Source organism: Cupressus sempervirens, chromosome 9 (genome assembly GCF_028749045.1).
Source record: "Cupressus sempervirens isolate cs-2001-9-10 chromosome 9, ASM2874904v1, whole genome shotgun sequence".
NCBI classification, from domain to species: domain Eukaryota; kingdom Viridiplantae; phylum Streptophyta; class Pinopsida; order Cupressales; family Cupressaceae; genus Cupressus; species Cupressus sempervirens.
In genome coordinates this window covers 44,600,335-44,623,201 of record NC_143126.1, presented here as the reverse complement: position 1 = coordinate 44,623,201, position 22,867 = coordinate 44,600,335, and the positions used below count along the sequence as shown (strand labels likewise).

The 22,867-nt window shown below is 36.4% G+C and overlaps 2 protein-coding genes across 2 annotated transcripts in view; one reads left to right on the top strand and one right to left on the bottom strand.

Annotated features, from left to right (window-relative positions):
* NLP1 (nitrilase-like protein 1) overlaps positions 1-22,867 on the bottom strand; it is a 199,853-nt gene that overhangs the window by 50,946 nt on the left and 126,040 nt on the right. The window lies entirely within an intron of this gene.
* LOC149537541 (uncharacterized) lies at positions 18,197-21,872 on the top strand. Its single transcript, XM_089801169.1, has 2 exons — positions 18,197-21,273; positions 21,360-21,872. The coding sequence occupies exons 1-2, from the start codon at positions 19,978-19,980 to the stop codon at positions 21,642-21,644; spliced, it is 1,581 nt and encodes a 526-aa protein (XP_089657295.1). The 5' UTR covers positions 18,197-19,977; the 3' UTR covers positions 21,645-21,872.

Here is a 22,867-nt window from a genome sequence, read left to right as displayed (position 1 = left end):
GTTTTTTATTTTTCCTATTTTGGTAGGTTTTTCCTACACTTTTAATAATCTCGCTTAGGTTAATAAAGCATGTCTTATTAGGTGAATGGTTGTGAGGTGTCACCTTCCTACATGTGAGCATCCATTAGGTATCTTGGGAAGATACTTTGCTATCTTTAGTCCGATAGATGGTTGCTCCTCATTGGTTGGTGTTGCCACCTCCTCCCTCTTAGCCTATATAAGCATGCTACCTGGCTTGTATTTGCATCTCTTGTTTTTGCATCCTCTTAATGCTATTTTGCTTCCAGCATTTGCATTACTCTCTTGGAGACTGACTCTATGATGTTATTTTGATTTTGTATCATTTGCATTCATAGTTTAGATATTTACTCTTTGCACTAGTTTTCTGGGTTATTAATCTTTTCAGATTCTAACAAATCTGCTCTCCCAAAAGAAATTGCCGAAGGATATAGAGCTACTCCAAGACAAAATCGCTAACACCACGAAGAGGAAGAGTGAGAAGTGAGGAGAAAAGGGGAAAGAGCTTCCTCTTATACCCAACTTGCCTCTCCTTCCTAGCTGGCTGACTGGGACCTTGGGAGCAAGAAAATATTAATTAGAACACAACAAAACTAGCCCCCAATTAAATGCTTAGCCAAATATTAACTTTGCCAAGATGAAATTTACTTTTTTAAATTGCCAATTAGACCAAAATTGTAAAAAGAAAGTAAATAATGCCTTGGAGATGCTAAATGTTTCCATTTAACGATGATTTAGCAATTAATATGTCACTAAAATTGGATTTTGGTTAGCCAAAAGCCATTTTTCAATATTAAATTACCAATTTCATTAAAGGCTTAAAAATTTTCAATGCAATTTTAATCCATTAAAAGCCAATTTTTTGCAATTTAATTTAAATCGATTTTGCGAAGCAATTTAAATTTTTGACAAAAAATAAAATCATTTCTAGAGTCTAAAATCGATTTTGCAATTTGACTTCATCTTCACAAAAGAAAACTTTTTTTTTTCTCACCAAAGAAATTCAAGATTTTCCAAAAAAAACTCAAATCTAACAAAATTTCACTTTTTGAAAATTATCCAAATTTATACAATTACATCCAAATTTTCAAACAAATCGTCTAAGCACAAAATTTACAATTTTAACCTGCCAAGTGTTGCTCTTAGAAATTTGTCCGACCTAAAGATGAAATTGGTTGTTCTGGAAAATCAAGTTGAAACCGGGTGAAAATAAATCTAACCCTCTCCCCTCTGGCCTAAAGGTGTCCAAGACATAAAAAAATTTATGATTGGAAAATTTTTGGACAACTTCCAAAATTATTGCCAAGGCGATTGAGAAAAAGGGGGTCCCCAAAAATTTTGGGGTGATGGTGTGAAAACCTCACAACAGTTATAAATAATCATGACGGCTAGTTGCCTTTTCAATTCCATAAATTCATGACAAATAATCAACTAGCATGTTATCTTCACATGAAAGTATAACGACTAACCATCTTATCATTTCACAAGATTATATCCAATTTAACTGTCAACTGACTTCATGTGAACCTCAACGGCTATATTTCAAATTAGGTCAAAATTTGGGATGTAACATATTATTTAAATTTTGGGACCAGTTAATTAATTAGTTTATTTTAATTATTACATTATAAATTAGGGACATTGCAGCAGACAGAATAGCACAAAGATAAGAAATGGATATTTTGGGTTAAGGAATTATATTGTTTATCGAAATAATTACTTGACTAATTACGGACAACATCTTAGATGTTAAACCATAGTCAGCAAGAGCTACTTTTCCATTTTGGCAAACATGTGAAAGAATAAAGGCCGACAATTTAAAGAATTATGGTGTAAAGGAAAACATTTTGAATGCGAAGTTAAGTGAATGTGTATGCATATTGTAAGTGATAATTGTGATATGCAAGTTATTGTTTGAGATGTGAATTTTGATATAAGATCAAAGAAATACAGTATATGATCAAGTTTTGTGAAGAACAGAAAAGCCAAATCAAAAATATTGAAGATATCAGAAGTCAGAGGTTTTGTATTTATCTCTTGTGTTGAAGATCATTATTGTATATTGCATGTTTGGGCAGTGGGCTCATCTTGCATACCTGTTGTAATTGTAATAACAACTCCTAACAGAGTTGAGTCTTCTAACAAGGCCTAGTCCTCTAACAAGGACCGAGACACTATACGGATGTAATAGACTCCTAACAAGGTCAACATATTCACAAGATACTTTTGATTAGTGAATCATTTTGTGGGTACCATCTCCATCGAGGTTTTCCCTTGGCCATAGTTTTCCTAGTTAACAAATTATGGTGTTGTGTTGTATTACTCTATAGTTGTGTTTAGTGTTCAGCATAATCAATTTACTTTCATATGCAAGTTATATGTTTATGAATGATATCCATATTTGGGCAAAAGTTTGTGAAATACTAATTCAGCCCCCCGCTCCCCAGTATTTCTTATTTCTAACAACTGGTATCAAAGCACAGTTACTCAGAGAAGGCCTAACAGCTTGAGTAAGATCTCTATGGATATAGATTAGTCGCAGAAGAACCTAGAAGAAGTTCTTGAGCAGATTGATATTCTTACTGAAGAAAGAGATACTCTAAAAGGCAAGTATGAAAATGCAAAAGTCTACATTGAGAAGTTAAAACATAAGATAGATTATCTTAAGTCCAAGAAAGAGCTTAAAGATCAGATCAAGAATAGCGATGAAGTTTCAAGTCTGAAGAAAGAGAATGAGATCCTGAAGCATGAACAAAAGATTACAAATCTAAAGTTGAGCTTGGAGGATGATCACAGTAAGCTTGAATCAGATTTGAAATCTGAGAATACAGATCTGAGATCTAACCTTGCCAATGTGACATCTAAGCTTGAGATTGCAACGTTACAGTATGCAAAACTTGAGAAGTATAATACTATCGTGAAGGGAGAGCTCACTCAGTCTAAGAAACACCTTGAGAAGTTACATTTGAGTACTGAAAAGCTTGATGACTAGATCTTTATACAGAGACCCTCTTATGATAAGACTGTGTTAGAAATAGGGAATACTGAGAGAGGGGGTGAATCAATATTCTACAAACTTTAGCCCAAAACTAAATATTATTAATTGTCTTATAACTTACATATGAAATCAAACTAATTATATTGAATAGTAAACATAACCACTCAATAAGAGAACTCATAACACCATATTTTGTTAACCAGGGAAACCCTAGCCAAGAGAAAGCCCTGATGGGGATAGTACCCACAAAATGATCTACTAATCAAAAGTATTTGGTTAAAGATATTGACCCTGTTAGGAATCTATTACATGCATATAGTGTCTCGAATCCTCGATCCTTGTTAGAGATCTTAGGCCTTGTTAGAAGCCTCAACCCTATTAGGAGTTGTTATATACAAATACCGAATGTATGCAAGAAGAGCCCACTACCCAAACATGTAATATACAATAAAATTCCTTGATAGAAAAAGATGGAGACAAAAACCTATGGCTTCTTGTTGATATCTTCAATATCCGCTATAACACTTGTTGCTCTTCACCAAACTTGCAATCTTCTAATCATACATCAAAATTCGTATCACATAAAATTTGCATAGTCTTCCTTAGAAGCACACTTAACTTCGCATTTACAAACTTTCCTTTATACCTTTGTAATTCTCAAAATATTGTCCAGTAGGCCTTCAAGCTTTCACACGCTTGACAAAATACAAAATTAACTCTTGCCCTCTTAGGGTTAACATCTAGGATGTCGTCCCTAATTAGTCAAGTAATTATTTCATAAACAAAATAATTCCTTAACTCACAATTAACCATTTCCTATCATGCTCTGTTCTATCTGTATACTGCTGCAATCGGTAATACTGTTATATCTTCTTTCGAACTGACTCGCGTATTTGAACACTTCATCTTAACATCATGTCCTATCCGTGCCTAACTGCACACATGTCAATAATACCTCAATCAACTATACATATCAAAACTATGTCTACTCTACCAAATAAACTAACTGATACTTAGACAATTTTCGAGCTATGGATGTCATAACTTCATCTTCAAGATTTTCTTTCTTCATACTGAAGATATGTTGCCATAAATGACACCATTCAATATTTACCTTAGCCAAATTGCCAACAATCTCCCCCTTTGGCATTGATGGCAACATATGGGAAAATTGGCTAAGTCCCAAAAAACTTTTAATCGTCAAAACTTTGCAAAATTTGGCCTTATCAAAATTTTCAAAATTCAAAACTTGTGGATCATTGTATTTAATTCCCCCTTTGACTGTAGTTCTAGCTCATATATTACTCCCTCTGTCTTATATCTTAATACTTCTTTTCACACATGTACCTATATACAATTTTCCTTATCTATCCCCCTTTGACATCAATGGCAACGATGTCAAAAACATATGTACAATTCAAAATTTGGATCTATACCTCTGTGTTAGGTAAATAGTTGTGTCAAATAGTCATCAAAACTTGTCTTTAGACTTTTGAAGTTCTTCTCCCATGAATCTTTAACTCCTTCAGATATGCTAAGAAGGGCGCAAAGTCCATAGGATGCAATTTCACCTGCATTCAAGTCTGAATAACAAACTTCTCAAAAGATGTCTTTGCCTTAAGACATTCCTCTTTTTGTCTTCCCAGAGTTGCTATTTTCATAGACAGATTTTCTTTGAGAAGTGAAAATCTTTTAGCAATTCTCTCTTTATTCATCTCAATAAGACTTATTTCATCGTAAGTCTTTCCAATCTTTGTCTCAATATCTTCAATTTTCTGATTGGGCTGTTGAAGCTGATTTACTAGTACTTTAAGTTCTTCATGCTTCTTCTTTAGCTTATCATATTTATCTTTAGTGAACTTAATGCACATCTTGCATATAATGCCTTTCCTTCGTGTTCACATCTTCTTAGCTCCTTGATACATGCATCAAGAGCTCCCAAATCATTTATGATATTCTGATAGATAGTGTCAAACATTTGTGCATCATGTTTGGTGTGTGCTTCAATAGTTGCAATATTAGATAGGTTGATGAATTCCGCATCAAAAACTTGTACTACAACTTTTGCTCTTGTTACATTCCAATTTTCGACCCAATTTAAAATGTTCATCTAGCCGTTGAGGTTCATATGAAGTCAATTGAGAGTTAAATTTGTTATAATCCTGTGAAAAGGTAAGATGGTTAGTCATTATAAGTTCACATGAAGATAACATGCTAGATGATTATTTATCATGAATTCATGGAATTGAAAAGGCAGATAGCCATTATGATTATTTATGATTAATAAGTTGTTATGGTAAGTTTCAATTCATGGAATTGAAAAGGCAGATAGCATTTTTTGGCAATCAAGAGCTAAGTCTCTTCCTGGTAAGTTACAACTTCTTGGAAGCCAAAGAGACTTCGAATACCTTTTATTTTGAGCCAAGAGAGATCATGAGCATAAGAACATATCACCCGACCTCAGTTTCATAACACCCGATACCTCTACAGATATCACACGATATCTCTGCAATTTACCACTTGAAAATCAATGCACATTCCTTCCACGATTTGCCTTCTATATTGATAATTTGTTGAAGACGTGATTGATAATCACAATGGGACTAAGCTTAAAGATTTCTTCCGTGAAGAGTGGGCTGATTGATAGCATCCAGCAAGACTCCATTTTATTTCCAGATATTACCAAGTTATGTGGTTGTCCATTTTTCAAATATTGCAATGTGCTTTATTATCAGATATTACTGCATTCCGATCATTATAGCAGTAAGATACAGTTTCAGATTATGTTGTAAGTCATCTTAAATATCATCGGTTAGACCCTCTCTATGACAGAGTTGTTTATGATGAATAAAGCCAAGTATCCATGACATGATATCATATTTTATTTATACCATTAAAAGTCAGAATCAAATGATATTTAATCTGCAAGTCTTAAGATTATATTTCTCAGGTCACAGAAATGTGATATGCTGAAAAACATGCAATATTCTTATATTGATTGAGGATCAACAGCAAGAGCTGGTTGCTCTGAGATTCAAACACGTACGACTCACCCGGCTGTATAGCCAAGGAAAAGGGTGAAGAGGTGAGAGAAATGAATGTGCATTAGCATGAAAACAAAGTCAGATGTGACAATTATTTATTATTTTATAAGGAATCATTTGATAGCTCATGCATGTCCAATACATTCTCTGTTGTCAAGTCAAGTGGTGTGATTAAGAACTAGGATGCTCAATGGCTACCAGGTGTTCCATGTCTATTCTGGGTAGGGAGGGCCTTTCTGGTTTGAGAAAGTGTGGGGATAAGTTTGAGGTTTGTGGTTGGGAGGTTAAGCCCCTGACAATGTTTCTAGTCTCCACAAGATGTCAGGACGTGCATAATAAAGATAAGTTGAGCACTCAAACCTTTATTGGTAATAGGTATTTTTACTTTATAATATTTATACAAGATATGATGGATTAATTTACATCGTTGAATTCAGTCATTTCCTTTGATGAAAGCAACCTTTTGTCAATGTAATTGGTAACCAGTTAGATCGGTCGATCTTCCAACTAAATATGGAATATATCTATATACAAGAGATAGGATTATTATTTAAGTCTTTCATTTATAAGAATAATGATTATGAGCATATCTTCTAATCTTATGTTATTGTCACAATTAAGCAATTGGAAGAAAAGGAACAAAACAGAGGTATCTGACGCCCCAAATGATATAGAGGTATCTAATGCCTCAAATGATATAGTAGTATCTGATGCCCTAAATGATGCAGTGACATCTAATGTCCTAAATGATACAGTGGTATCCGATGCCCTAAATGATACAGTGGTATCTGACACCCCAAACGATATGGTGGTATGTGATGCCCTAAATGATCCAATGATAATAGATGCCCTAATTGATACAGTGGTATATGATGCCCTAATTGATATAGTGGTATTTGATGGTAATCGTCATTTGATCCTAAGTGGTATTTGTGGACTAACCTGGGTGTTTGTAGAAGCATCCCTAGATTGATTTCGATTTTTGAACTCCGTGGTATGTAGATTTTAATTTCCATAGTAAATTCATTGATGGTGTTTTCAATTGTTTATTATGAAACTTCTATTTAATTGATTGTAACCGTTAATCTCATTCACTTGAACGTAACTGATATAATTGTCTTCCTATGAAAATGAAGTAATAACTATATTTCTTTGATATATTAGTTGTTGGTTAAAACCCAGAAAAAAGTGGTTGTTACGGCTTTGTCCTAGGGATTTGACTCAATCATCTTTATAGCTAAGGTTTTTTGAAGTCTCTTTGTTACCTCCATCAGTAAACTCTGCAGACTCTTTACCCTTTTGTTTTTCTTGATGATCTTGTTGAGTGATGAGATTAATTCAGTCTGATCATCATCATTTGATCTTGTTAAGGCTGCCAAGGTAAGGAGTGTCCCAGAAGAACTAGGTATACTGGCCTTTTTCTCATCTTTCTCCTTTTTCTTCTTCTCCTCTTCTTCTTTTCTTTTCTTCTCTTCTTCTTCCTTTTCCTTCTTCTCTTCTTCTTTGCTCTTCTTCTCTTCTTCCAATTTCTTCCTGTCCTCCTCAATTTTCTTCTTTTCTTCCCTCCATTTTCTTGGGTTCTTCCTCCTTTTTGTTTCTATCTTCCTCATCTTTCTCAAGTTTCCTTTTCTTTTCTTCTTCTTCCTCCTTTACTTCCTCTTCTTTTTCCTCTTTTCTCCCTCTTCTTTTAACTTTTTTTCTTACTTTTACTTTTTGTCTTCTTCTTTCCTTATTCTTTTCTTTTCTTCCTCTTTTCTCCTTTCTTCTTCTTTTCATTATCCTCTTCTTCTAAACTTGTATAGTTGGTCAAATTGCCAACATTAGGGCCAAAATCCTTGAATGGATCTTCTATTGTATCAATTGTGACATTTGTGTTGTCGATCTGCATTGTATTCATGCCAATGATGATCTGTGGTGTTGTTGTTGCTGCCTTATTTAGATCTGCCATCATCTGTATTATGGCTTTGTCTATTTCTTCATCGACTTCTTGATAATTACCTCCCATAATCAGTATACTTCTAGTCTTGTTCCTAAGATAGGGCTCAAGACTCTTTAGTAGACTTGTGAGGTGCTCATCACTGTCAATCTTACATAGTTTTCTGAGCTGGTTTTCTATGATTCCTTTGTCCTCATCTGCTACTCTCTTTCTTTTGTTTACCAACCTCTCGTAGAGATCTTTAGAAATCTCATCCTCAACATCTTAAAATATTTTATTAGATAATATCAAATGTCTAATAATTGCATTCTCAAGTTCCAATCCATCAATTCTAGTGTATAGATGATAAAATTTGTTCAATTGCACAAAATACCTTCATCAACGATTACGCTATTTAACTTTTCCATTTTAGGCCTCCATGCCTTACTTCCTGTGCTTGCAACTTCAGTTTGCTTCTCTGCTCGTTTTTTAGGCTGTCTTCTTAGGTATATTTGGCACTATCTCCTTGTGTCTCTTTCCAAGTCCTGCTGCCATAGCCTTCACTCTTTTCTTCCTTGAAGAATCAGAAGGTTCTTGTTTGACAACCAATCTGACTGATTTTCTCTTGACCTCAACTACTTCCACTTCTTATTCTTCTTCAAATGGCTTAGACAGTGGAATAATAGCTATGTTCCCCCAAGTTTCTGATATGGGGACGGCGGGGGACGGCGGGATGGGTTTTCGGGATGGCAATTTTGGGGACGGGGGGGGGGGGGGGGGGGGATGGCAAACGAGGACGGCTATATATATATAGAAAAAATTTAAAATATACATTGAAATTTGTAAACATACATGTCATTCATATGAAACTAAGCACAAAGCATGTCATTTAAACATAATAGAACCATAACATACAAAATTTGAATGCCATTTACGAAATAATATCCGATTTTACTATTTAAGTATCCAATTGTCAAAATGCATATTAATACAATATCAGAGAACGTTGAACAATGAACATTAAGTTATTAACAATTGTCAATATCATAAAACTCATAATGATAAGCATGATAAATCTGAAAATCAAAATATGCCCAAAGCTATAGGCCCAAAGGGTAGAGGGCTGTCATAAAGTAATAAGTATCATATTATCAATGTATCATAATCATGTTCATGTTCAACACAAAAAGCAAAACATAGAAAATGAAGCAGATTGCTGCTCCTATTCTGCCTCTCCTGCCATGGCATCAAAATCAAAGTCCTCACTGTCATCCTCCACAGGAAGCATACTCTCATCTAATGGAACCCCAACCAGTCCTGGTGCTGTGTCATCTTCATCTATTTGGGCCACATCCTCAGGCTCAACATCCCATCGCAAAGCTGTTGTCTGCCTATACTCTGGAGTCTGACGATCGGCAAGTCAAAAAGCATGATGCACTGTCACTAGCTTTTTCGCTCTTTTAGAGGTAAGTTTATTCCTCTTGATAGAGTGGATATATGAATATGTGGACCAATTCCTCTCTGCAGCTGAGGAACTAGCAACCTGTGAAAGGAGGCGACTGGCAAGTATCTTTAACTTAGGTGTATCTCTCCCATGCCAGGTCCACCATCCAATAGGATCCCTCTGTGCCAAAACAACTCTATCCAACCTTGCTTGTGGCTTACCCAAGTTTGGGCTACGAAGGTTGGTGAAGTCAAGGAACTGTGCACGAAGAGTAGAGGCATCTTGAGCTGAATACATCTTATCAATTGCTCTTGTGAAGTCATCCAAAACCTCAGGATCATCACATGGGAGGCCCCTTCCACCCAACTGTGAATACCATTTGGAATTTAGAGCAAAGGCTGCCATATGAAGCAGGGTATTCATTATGTTCCACCTCCGCGTCACAATAGGCCTAATATGCTCCTCATAAAAGCCCAATGCAGGATCCTTTGCCGCAACAATTCTCTTCATCTTACCCAACATGCTATCAATAGTCTCATAGATCTCTCCCAAACTAGGAGCATCAGTATCAACATATCGAATGACATCAACAATAGGTGCTATGACAAAGCAAATATATCTGCAAGATCAAGATGCCAACAAAAATAAAAATCAGAATTAGAATTTTAAGAATTTTAAGATTATTAGTAGGAAAATCAGCAAGCAATATACTAATAGTAAATTTAAAAATCAACAACTTACTTCATTGTGGACCACCAACTCTCATCAAGGATCGTTTGCCTCACCACTTTTCCTTCAGAGGACTTAGAATGAGACCATCGTCCCCACTCTGGATTCACCACCATCAATTGAAGGGCCTCATACACCTCAATCATCCTCTCCATCAAGATGAAATATGTGCAATACCTATAGCAACAATTAAAAATTAAAAATTTAAACTTAAACATTAATGATTAAAATTTAAAACAAAATGCATCACATGTAGGTAAACTTATAAATAATTTTTTTAAATAACTTAAAGTTAAAACAAACTAAAAGTAAACTATAATTATAATTGACATAACTTGTCTCGGCTGGTTTGAGAAACTCCTTCTTAGAAAAGGACCTGAATAGAGTAAGTGAAGTGTGGTGGTTGCAAATAAACATTTGCACTTCTCTAACTTCTAGCACCGCTTGTTTCACCCATTCAATCTTCTCTATGTCCTTCAATGCATTGTTTAAGGAATGAACACAACAAGGGGTCCAAAATATGTGCTTATAAGCACCCTCTATCATCAAACCAGCTGATTTGCACACAGGTGCAAAATCTGCGATAACCTGTACAACATTAGAGGGCCCAATTTCCTCTATAGCATCTCGCAAAATGGTGAACTGGAAATCTGCATCCTTCTTCTTTCCTGAGCAATCTATGGCTCTCAAAAAATAAGAGCCAGTAGGGGATGTGACAATGATATTGATGAGTGGCCGATGTCTAACATCGGTCCACCCATCCATCACAACAAAGCAGCCTGTCCTAACCCAAGTGCGTCTCATATCCTCAAATAACAAAACAACCTTTGAGTACTCTTCATCTAGGATAGTGGTTCGTAGCTTATGCTCACCGGAGGGTACAAATGAGGAATTCATGCTCAAAATATCTTTCACCATTTGTTTATAATAAGTGGAACGGGTTGCATTATATGGGATACCATTAGCAACAAAGAATCTACCAATGGATGCCTCGCACTTCTCTTTTGCCTGTGCATTAAACATACTTTCCACCGAGCCCTTCTCACCACTACTTATCTTTCTCTTCCCTCTAGACCAACTAGGGCTGCCACTAGTACCAATGGCGGATGAAATATGCCTAGATGATTGTGAGGGAATGGATGGTGATGTCACTGTCAAATTTTGCCCCTCCATTTCAGCCTCTAAGTGCAATCTTTGGCATTCTAATTTTTGTTCATCGGTTAGGTTAGGACAAGCTTTGACTCCTTGGCATAAAACTCCTAAAAAATGTGACTTCACTCTTGTATAGCTGCCCCTAAAATCATCAAGACAAACATGACAATCCCACACCCTAGTCCCTCCCAAAAATTTTTTATCTTTTGGCCAAGGTGTGACATACTGGAGAAGAGGTTTTTTCCTATTGAAAGGACCCTTTGCAAAATTGTTCATAATGGTGGAAGGGCATTTAAACAAATCAGCTTTAGGATTGGGTTTTTGCCTAGTGTCACTACTAGCAACATCAACCTCTACACTTTCTTTCTCACTACTACTACTTGTACTCCCACTGCTGCTCATTGTGTTTAAATATGCAATTGAATAGGTATATGAGCTGAAACAATGAAAAAAATTTTAAAAATTAGACTTTGCAAGCTACAAATTTATTAAAAAAATGATAGATGAAAGCACAAAGAGTTTTATACTTGCTTGGTGGACAAAATAGAAGATCAAACCCTTGGTCAAGCTCTTGGAAGCAAAAATATTACCTCCTCTACTTGCAAAATGAAAACTTCAGCCGGTTGCAACATAAAATGAAAACCAAACAATTGTTAAAACAACTTAAATGTGTGGAGTTATATACATTTTAGGATTTTTGGAGGAGTGGGGCCCACTAGCCGACCAAGAAGAAGGCATTAAATATTTTTTTTATGTTTTTTTTTAAAGTTCTGAGCATACAAAAAAAGGGGACAGCCGGTCGTACCCAGTACGGTCGGGGGACATCTAGACGTCCCCTTTCCATACCGGGTACAACGGGCTGTCCCCCTTTAGTCCCCCCCACGTCCCCAAGTTTCCGAAACTTCCCCTGAAAAAAGGGGACATTTGGGGATGGCTGAGGGACGTCCCATACCCGTCCCCCCCTCCCTCAAACGTCGGGTTTTAGGCCGGGTACGCGTCCCCAGGGAACATAGAATAATAGGTGTAAAAGGTGACTGATCCTAAGACATTGTTGCATAGGGTGCTATGGGTGTAGCCGCAAATGGAACTGCAATGGTAACACCTTCAAATGGTCCTACTACATACATCATCCCTTGCTGACCTACTTACTTTATCCCTGTTAAGGTTTGCTTTATAGCATTTACTTCTTCAATCATGCCTGCTTCCAACATTGACTTCTTTAACACCGAATCAACTTTCTTTTGAGTTGGCTTCTCTAATGATGCTTGACTTGCTGATTGTATTAATTCATCATACGTTCCAAGTCTATCAAATTCTTCATCCTTATCAGATTTAAGGATTATCTCTACATATCCCTTTATTTCCTCTTTTGTAACCTCATGGCCAAGTGGCTCAACATACAACATTCTAGGCTTAACTACCTCAATATATGTGAAATCAGTATCAATCATGAAACAAATATCATTTTTGAACTTCTCTACCATAGAGGGTGTTACTTTGTATCTTTCCTTCATTTCATTCTGAAAGGTCTTCGTGATAAGGTTTGTGATGTCATTGATCTTATCAATAGGATGCTTAATATGCATCTCTGATATCTTCTCCATAGTACACTTATCGCTGCTAAGTAATTCAGCTACTGGCACAAAAGGAAATCTTTTGATCAAATAGAAAAACATGTGTTATCATTGATCAATGATTAAAATTTGAATTGACTGTTCTTAACCTTCTTGATCCTTTCAAGATTCTCAACCAATGGCACTCTTAGAATTTCACTCAAATTAACCTTCTCTTTCTCAATACAAACTTTATAGGTTGCTTCAATGAATCTAGCTGCCATGTCATCACTTCTTGAAATAGAACAAATCTTAGTTGCAATGATTTTGCTCAGAAATCTTACATCTTGTTTGATTTTGCTTATCACTATTCCTCTTCCATTATAGATAGATTTTGTGTTTTCAAGTACTATCTTCTTGTTGTTCTTCTCATTAACAGGTATATTGCCCTCATTGCATAAACCAGTAACTTCATGAATTAGGTTAGCTGAGATTTCTATTACATTATCCTCTAACCAACACTTCCCATCATGAATTACGCTAAGTATAACCTTAGTCCATTCTTCACTGTCAAACTCTTAATAAAACAGAAATTTCACTAGGTCATTGTTCTTTAGATATTCAAACTCTTCCTTAAATATTCAAACTCTTGCTTAAAACTCATATCCTAGTTATAGATTAGGTTGAATTCCTTGGAAACATGTTCTCCTATAGTTTCAAATTTGCTTCTGGTGTAGCTACTTACATCTTCCAGGTGAATGACTCTTTCTGGAATTTTAGAAAGCGCAATGCTAGGGTCATCCTCTAAGGGTTTTACTGGATTGATTTTCAACTTAGGTCTTGCTTCTTCCTCAACATTGTGAATCAAAGACTTGTCCATTTTAACAATCAAATTCTCAACTCAATTCTCAGCTCAATTCTTACGTAAAATATAAAATACCTTGTTTCTTTGTGTAACTAGGGTTCTCTGAACTTCGCACCTCAATTCACCTTCAATTCATTCTTTACTGCTCATTAACTCCTCACACGCTCAAATAATACACAAGATCTTGTTTGTATCCTTTAAATCTTACCAAACCAATCTTTGCATTAATTGTGGAAGTACGCAATTTGTAAAAAGTTGTTTCTAATTACCACTAGACTTGTTATCTTTTGTGCGCGCGCACACGATTTCCAAATCATATGCGTTCTTAACCATAGCTTCAACTAGTCATGAACTACCTCATACTAACTGCGCAAGTCATAATTCACCTTTTGCTACCTTTTTTGTCTTTCTGATGCTTAGTCCAGTTATAAAAGATGCTCAATTGAAATAGGATGAATAATGTATAATTGTTGACTTCAGTCGTCCTTCAGGTGCATCAAATGATTGTTCTTCCAATACTACATGCGCACCTAATGGATCTTTTGCTTTGATAAACACTCCTTTGAATTCTTCACATGCTCTCTCAACTCATCTTTCTGATTGTTATTGTTGCTATCATTCCTTCTGACATTTTTGTTGTTATTCCTCCAGAAATTTCGGATCCTATTGATGTTCCTCTTATCCATTCTGCAAAATCTTTCTATATGACCGAAGATATTGCATAGCTAACATACTAGTGCATTGTTTATGTAATTAGGTTAAGGATGATTAATAGGTGCTCTGCGATTTTTGACAAGGTGTCCAAAGTTGATACATTTGTAACACACAATATTACTCCTTGCTCCATTAGCTCCTTGATTGGATCTCCTTCTTTCTCCTACAAGGTTAGTGCCTCTAAACATTCAACTATTTCTATTATTACTATCAAATTTAGGTTTCTTATAATCAACTGCTCTATGACCAAAACCACGACAATTATAACAATAGAAATTAGAAATAGATTTGAATGACTTACCTGTATGGTCCCTTTTCATATGACCAATTTTATTGCATGCATAACATCTACCTTTAAATTCATACCTTACATGCTTGGGTGATTCATCTTACCCAGTTTTCTTAGGTTCGTCAATTTTCTCAGGTTGATTTGCTTGCTCAACTTCTTTTGATGCATCTTTAGATTAACTTGATTCAATCTTACTATGATCATCTTTCTTATGTTAAGGATGCTCAACAGCTGGACCTGGTTCCTTTCTAATTTCAGAATTCTTAGCTGATTTTTCTCCAATAAAATATCCAAGACCAATCTTGTCATAGAAAGGTCTCTGAAAATATAATTGCTCATCAATTTTCTCACTACTGGAATATAACTTCTCTAATTGTTACTTGGTCTAGGTTAACTCTCCTTTCACAATAGTGTTATATTTCTCAAGTTTTGCATATTCTAACTTGGCAGATTCAAGTTTAGATGTATATTTTGTAAGATGGGATCTTAGATCTGTATTCTCAGATTTCAGATCTGACTCAATTTTGCTATCACCTTTCTTTAAACTTGCCTTCAATTCAGTGCTCTTCAATTCATGTTTCAGGATCTCATTTTATTTCTTCAATCTTGAAACTTCGTCACTGTCCTTAATTTGATCTTTAGATTCCTTCTTGGATTTGAGATGATCAATCTTGTCTTTCAGCATTCCAATGTAGTCTTTTGCATCTTCATATCTTTCTTTCAGGTTGTCTCTTTCTTTAGTGAGAATGTCAATTTGCTCAAGAGCTTCTTCCAAGTTCTTTTGTAATTGTTTCATATTCATAGGGATCTTACTCAAGTTTTTAAGCCTCTTCTGAGTAACTGTGCTCAAATACCAATTGTTAGAAATAGCGAATACTGAGAGGGGGAGTGAATCAATATTCTACAAACTTTAGCCCAACATTGGATATTATTAATTGTCTTATAACTTGCATATGAAATCAAACTAGTTATACTAAACAGTAAACATAACTATACAATAAGAGAACTCATAACACCATTTTTTGTTAACTAGGGAAACCCTAGCCAAGGGAAAACGCTGATGGGGATGGTACCTACAAAATGATCCACTAATCAAAAGTATTTGGTTAAAGATATTGACCCTGTTAGGAATCTATTACATGCATATAGTGTCTCGGTCCTTGTTAGACGACTTAGGCCTTGTTAGAAGCCTCAACCCTATTAGGAGTTGTTATATACAAATACAAAATGTATGCAAGAAGAGCCCACTGCCCAAACATGCAATATACAATGTAGTTCCTTGATACAAAAAGATAAATACAAAAACCTCTTGCTTGATGTTGATATCTTCAATATCTAATATAACACTTGCTACTCTTCACAAAACTTGCAATCCTCTGATCATACATCAGAATTCACATCACAAGAAGTTTGCATATTCTTCCTTAGAAGCACACTTAACTTCGTATTTACTGTTACAAGATTCAAGAAGAGTTGGCAGATTAACGGATTTCCGGATGATTCATTGATAAACAGAGGAACAAATGTGTTCCTTATAAAGAATTACAAGGACGTTGTTTCTAAAAGAAACAATGTAGACTGAAGATGGAATTAGAAACAAAACTAGAGACAGGATAGGAAACATTCCTATCTGGATTGAAGACAAAAGAGACAGGATAGGAAACATTCCTATCTAGACTGAAAGACGGACTATAGACAAGTAGTTGACTATTATAGAAAGTATAAGATATTATCTTAATACCCTCCCTTAATGGTCAACGTACGGATGTCGGAACATTCTGTGATAACTGAGACCCTCCCTGGATCTACAGAATGCTGAAACCAAGAATCTTTGCCAGAAGAGTGCTATGACTCAAAATAAGTTGCAATTACAAAACTTCGTTTTTGTGGAAAAAACGGTAAAACCCAGAATCTCACACAACCTTGCGTATTACAGACAACTTGAAATGATTTTTGAGGAGAAAATCAACAAACCCAAAAAAAAACAGAAACAAATTCAGAAGGCGTAAAATGCAGCTTCGCCTTGATCAGGAAGCTCGACAACTTCTGTTGTTGGCTGGGAAGCATTTTGCCTTGCTTGGGCAGCCAAACGTTTCCAGCACTCGAATTTCATATGGCCGAACTTGTGACAGTAATTACACTGTACATTTTGCTTCGTAGAGCCATCCAAGGATTGAGCAGAAGGTTGATGCTAGGAAGGCTGAGAAGATTGATGGTTGCCAATGTTCTGTTGAAAGGATTTTGCTGCAAAGGCTTGCTCGGTGGAGGTGGAACTGGAGCTGCTACCAAACTGTTGTTTCCATCGATCTTGCTGAAATAGCAGGGTGCAGAGATCAGTGAACTTTAGATCAACACCAGTAGATGTGATGTTGAGAGTCTCGATAAAATGCTCATAGGATTTTGGTAAACTCCGAAGAGTGATTACCACAATATCCTCTTCCTCCATCTTGCGACCGATGGCAAGTAACTGATCACGGATTTCTTGAATCATATTCAGGTGTGCCTGGAGCAAGGTGCGCTCATCCATGACAATAGAAAACAGAGTGTTTTTCAGAAAGAAGGCTCTGCTCTTGTCGGAAGTCTCATGAAGACCTTTTAGATGTGTCCAAATTTCGGCAGCTGTCTTGCCAGATGGAATCTGAGAAAGCTGGTCATCAGCTACGGATAGTTTGAGAAGCATTACTGCCTCTCGATTGTTCAGATCCCATGTATCTTGATCAGGACCCGGAGAAGTCGGACGCTGCGTAACACCCAGAACAAGTTGAGCGGTGTTGCGATATTCGAAGATTGCAATGATGCGCTGCTTCCAGGTTCCATAATTGCGACCATTGAATTTGGAATTATGTTCGAGCAGAATATTTGTCAGAGATGCCATGGCACGTTTTTCAATGAAAAACTATGAAAATCTGTGAAGACACGTTCTTCGAGGCAAAAATACGAAAGACCCAGAAGAATCAGAGAATGACCCAAAAGAGAGCTCGAAAAACCTAGAAGGAATCTGCTGTCGTTTTCTAGATCCGCTGGCTCGAAAATCGAGGCACAAAAATCGAGGCACCTAGAAAAAACAGACGACGACCCAGTTGAGCTCTCGAAAAACCCACCAAGAATCTGCAAACAAAATATTTTTCGACCCCAAAAATTAGGGTTTTGAACAAAATATCAGGCGGCAGCCATGGAGGTCGAATTTTGTAAAAAAATGGTGGTTTTCAGTCGACTAATGCTGGTCACGGCAGTATGGAGGTCAGAAAACCGACGCCTTGAGGTCAAGTACAGGAAAAAAATGACCATGAAAAATGCAGATGACTGATTTCCAAAATCCGAGTCGTCTGAAGAAAAAAAAACGCAGAGCCGTTTTTGGTGTAAAATCACTGACGATTTTCCAGAAAAAATGCACTTTTCCCTGCGAAAATTACTATGTGAAGATCTAGACAGATGCAAATCACGCGGGATGCAGAATTTTTTTTTTTTTCAAACCTGGCCGAAAACTATTACAGTTGCGATTTTTGAAAAACTCAACAAAAAACCCTAGTCGAAAATCTGAGGTTTTTAGAAAGCAAGAATCACAGAATAATTTTGAAAATTGGCTCTAATAATTTCGGAAAAGAAATTATAATTTTTTCATCACAGAATAATTTTGAAAATTGGCTCTAATAATTTCGGAAAAGAAATTATAATTTTCGAAAAAATTAAGAAATATGCTCTGATACCATGTTACAAGATTCAAGAAGAGTTGGCAGATTAACGGGTTTCCGGATGATTCATTGATAAACAAAGGAACAAATGTGTTCCTTATAAAGAATTACAAGGACGTTGTTTCTAAAAGAAACAACGTAAACTGAAGACGGAATTAGAAACAAAACTAGAGACAGGATAAGAAACATTCCTATCTAGACTGAAGATAAAAGAGACAGGATAGGAAACATTCCTATCTAGACTGAAAGACGGACTATAGACAAGTAGTTGACCATTATAGAAAGTATAAGATATTATCTTAATATTTACAAACTTTCTTTTATACCTTTGTAATCCTCAAAATATTGTCCAGTCGACCTTCGAGCTTTCACACGCTTGACAAAATACAAAATTAACTATTGCCCTCTTCGGGTTAACATCTAGGATGTCATCCCTAATTAGTCAAGTAATTATTCGTAAACAAAATAATTCCTTAACTCACAATCAACCAGTTCCTGTCATGCTTTGTTTTGTTTTTAATATGTATACTGCCACAACTGGTAAAACCATAGTTTAAAATACTGGCAAAATAACGCCAAAATCGCGAGTTATCACGAGTGGGTAGGAAAAACGATAAAAACGCGGAAAAACTCGGCAACGTTTTTTTCAAAAAATCGCGACGTCTTTTTTGGAATAAAATCGCAAGTAAACGAAAAACACGGCAGTTAAAATCCCAGTCAAAGAAAGTCAACAGAAAATGACATAAAAATTAGGTTTGATGTATATGGTCGACATGAGTTTTAGCATTTAGGTCATTTTCTCTCGCCGACGGGTTTTAGACTCGACTGGTCTTCACTGCATCAGCACGAGGGATCAAAGAAGATTGGTTTTAGACTCGACTGGCCTTCACTGCTTCAGCACTGGTTTGTGAACATGCCTTCGAAGACATACTCCTGGGTGTATTTGCCTGAGTTTCCCGACTGTATTCTGCTATTACAAACAAATATAAATAAATTATAATACTATATTTCTGATATTCATTTTCTATGTTTCCCGACTGAAGATTGAATAATATTACACACAAATATAGATTAAATATTTGTATTCTGTTACCTTTGTAATATTATTTTCATGACCCACCTTTCACTTGATTATTCCAATTTCCAACCATTGTTCTTTGTACACATTTCCTTTCAACCTTGAGAAACTTTTGAATTTTTCCAAAAAAGTGCTCAACATTTAAAAAAAGCTCAATGAAAGAGAATGCCAATCTGTGGGTTAATATAGAGTCCTTATAATTTTATAGTCTGACAATGAGAGTTTCTCCTCACGCATTTGAATTTTCCATTATATTTACTGTCTTAGCTTAACCGCAATTATGCCTAATAAGGATCTTTAATAGTAATTGGCATTCAGTAACATAATATAATTTTTAAAGTTTTAATTTGTAATAAATTGATTTAGATGTGTTATAACTTGTTATCTTGTAGAAGGTAATGTAACTCTGCATGATGATTTTTACTTTGGAATGTAATCTGATTTTTCGTTCTTGTACAGTGGACTTGTGTGTGTCACTGAAACAAGATGACTGGTGGTGGCAGAGCAAAGGACCCTTTATGGAAACATGGTATCCCAGGAGCAAACAAAGGAGATATCCAGTGTATCCATTGCTCTAAATGCATGACTTCAGGAATCAGCCGATTGAAATATCATCTTGCAAAGATTCCATGCAATGATATTACACCGTGTCTAGTGTGTCCAGAAGAGGCTACAAGAGAGGCTATGGCAAGCCTTCAACAATATGCACAAAGTAAGGCAGCAAAAAAGAGGATATTCGAGGCCATGGCAGCCCCAATGGGGACTTTTAGTTCTACAGGATCACAAACAGGTGGAGAAAGTTCTTCTTCTATTGGGCCTCGGATACGGGGATCGGGAAGTGTGAGTGGGTCTTTAGCAGATTATTGGGTTCCATGTAACACTCCTGGTGCTCAACCCAGCTTACTAGGTACTGCATGGAACAAAGAGATGCACGAAAAGACAAAAGTGGCAATTATGAGATTTTGGGTGCGGAATGATCTTTCCTTCAATGCTTTATGCAGTCCATATTGGGATCAAGTGGTAACTTCTATTTCTTTGTCTGGTAAGGGGTTCAAGTCCCCAACTCCCTATGAGGTGAGTGGGCCGTTGTTAGATGACGAAGTAAGAAACATTCATCAGCTTGTGGAAGAGCAAAGAAGAGTTTGGGAACAGAAAGGTTGCACTATTATCTCTGATGGGTGGACTGATGGCAGGAATAGGACACTCATCAACTTTCTAGTTGCTTCAGGGGGGCAGTTGGTATTTCTGAAATCAGTTGATGCCTCTGATCAAGTGAAAAATGCAGAAAATTTGTGTAACATGTTGGATGAGGTGGTAATAGAAGTGAGAGTGGCTAATGTCATCCAGATTGTGACTGATAATGCAGCTGCGTATGTGGCAGTCGGTAGACTTCTGATGGAGAGACATCCCACATTGTTTTGGAGCCCTTGTGCTGCCCATTGTCTCGACTTGCTTCTTGAGGATCTAGGGAAATTGAGCTGGGTGGGGAAGGTGGTTGAAGATGGAAGGAATATTGCGAAGTACATCTACAATCATACATGGGTCTTGAGTCTTATGAGAAAGCACACTAGTGGTAAGGATGTTGTACGAGCAGGGGTCACACGCTTTGCTACTAATTTTCTAAATTTGCAAAGCATATCAGAGACATTGTTAGACCTTAGGCGCATGTTTCTTGATAAGAAATGGTTAGAGAGTCCTTATGCCAAGAAGCCTGAAGCAGAGAAGATTGTGAGGATTGTGTTTGATAGTAGCTTTGAAAAGCTAATGGAGGAGACCCTCAAAGTAAGTTTTCAAATCTTAATTGATGATTTAGAATTTAATTTTGAAATATTTTCGTTGGCTGATTTTGTATGTTTTATTATGTCCAGGTATCAGAGCCGTTGGTGAAGGTTCTACGAATTGTGGATGGGGATAAAAACCCCATGGGGTTTCTATATGAGGCTATGGATAGCGCAAAAGAGGCCATTCAGCACTTGTATAGGTCAAATGAGACCAAGTATAGACCCGTATGGAACATCATTGATCGTAGGTGGAACCGACAACTCCACCAACACATTCATGCTGCTGCCTACTACTTGAACCCCAAGTACTATTTTTCCAACACTTTTAAAGCAGATGCAGAGGTTCAAATTGGCTTGGACACATGTATTTGAAGATTGGTTGCTGATACGAACCTCCGAGACATCATACTTGATGAGTTGCAGAGCTACAAGAGGGAAGAGGGGCCATTATTTTCTTCTCCTGATTGCAAGCGTAGGAGATACACTTTGCAGCCAGGTAAAAAAGAACTTGCGTTTACTTTTATCATACCATTTATTTCACTCGTGAAGTTTATTGGAAGTTTTACCGCATCATAAATATTTTTTAAAACCTTGCAGATCTGTGGTGGGAAGATTATGGTGCCACAACGCCTAATCTTCGACAAGTTGCCATCCGAATTTTATCGCAGCCTTGTAGTGCTTCTGGCTGTGAGAGAAATTGGAGTACTTTTCAAAACATACACACAAAGAAACGTAATAGGTTGACTCAAAAACGCCTAAATGACCTGGTCTATGTGAAGTACAACCTTCTCTTGCACGAGAAGAAGGTGAAAGGGCAAGCTTCATATGCAGCACTAGACTTGGATGACATTGATCCATATTTAGCAGATTGGATTGCTCCTCCTGATGGTGAGGGTGCAGATGAGGATGTGGGTGAACCTTTATTGACAGATGAGCAGTTAGCTGAGTTTGAGATGGAGGCAGATGACTGGGATGCAGATGTGGCAGCACATGAGGTGGAACCTGAGCTTGGTCATCCATCAGAGGCTTTTGTGGAGTGTGAGGCACCTGTTGAGGATGTTGCTACAGCAACTACTTCAACGCCACTCACCCAGCAGCAGCGATCTTTTTTGAGTTTTACTCGTAGACGCAATTTATGATTGCTACTTTTAGTTTTCATTGATACTAAAACTTGAACTTAATATGTATTCAGAAGTTGTTATTTCGAACTTTCATGGAGTTTGATTGCTATATGTATTGAACTTATTTATATTTTGATGTTATACAATTATACTTGTTTTTCGGTTTATGATTCTATTACTATGTTAATCTACTAAGTTTTAATTGCTATGAAATTATGAATTATTGTTTAACTTAGAACTTTGCTTCATATATGGTAGATATCTCAAATCATTATATGTTCACAGTTCTACAAATGTAGTGTGTATGTATGCATTTTTAAAAATATTTTAAGAAATTTTATATTTTCAAATGTTCGATAAAAGTGCCGATTTATTGCCGAATACTTTGCCGAGTTTTTGCCGATTTCGATATTTTCACAATTTTTTGGGTCAGCCGAGATATTGCCGATACCGAATTTTTAAACTATGAGTAAA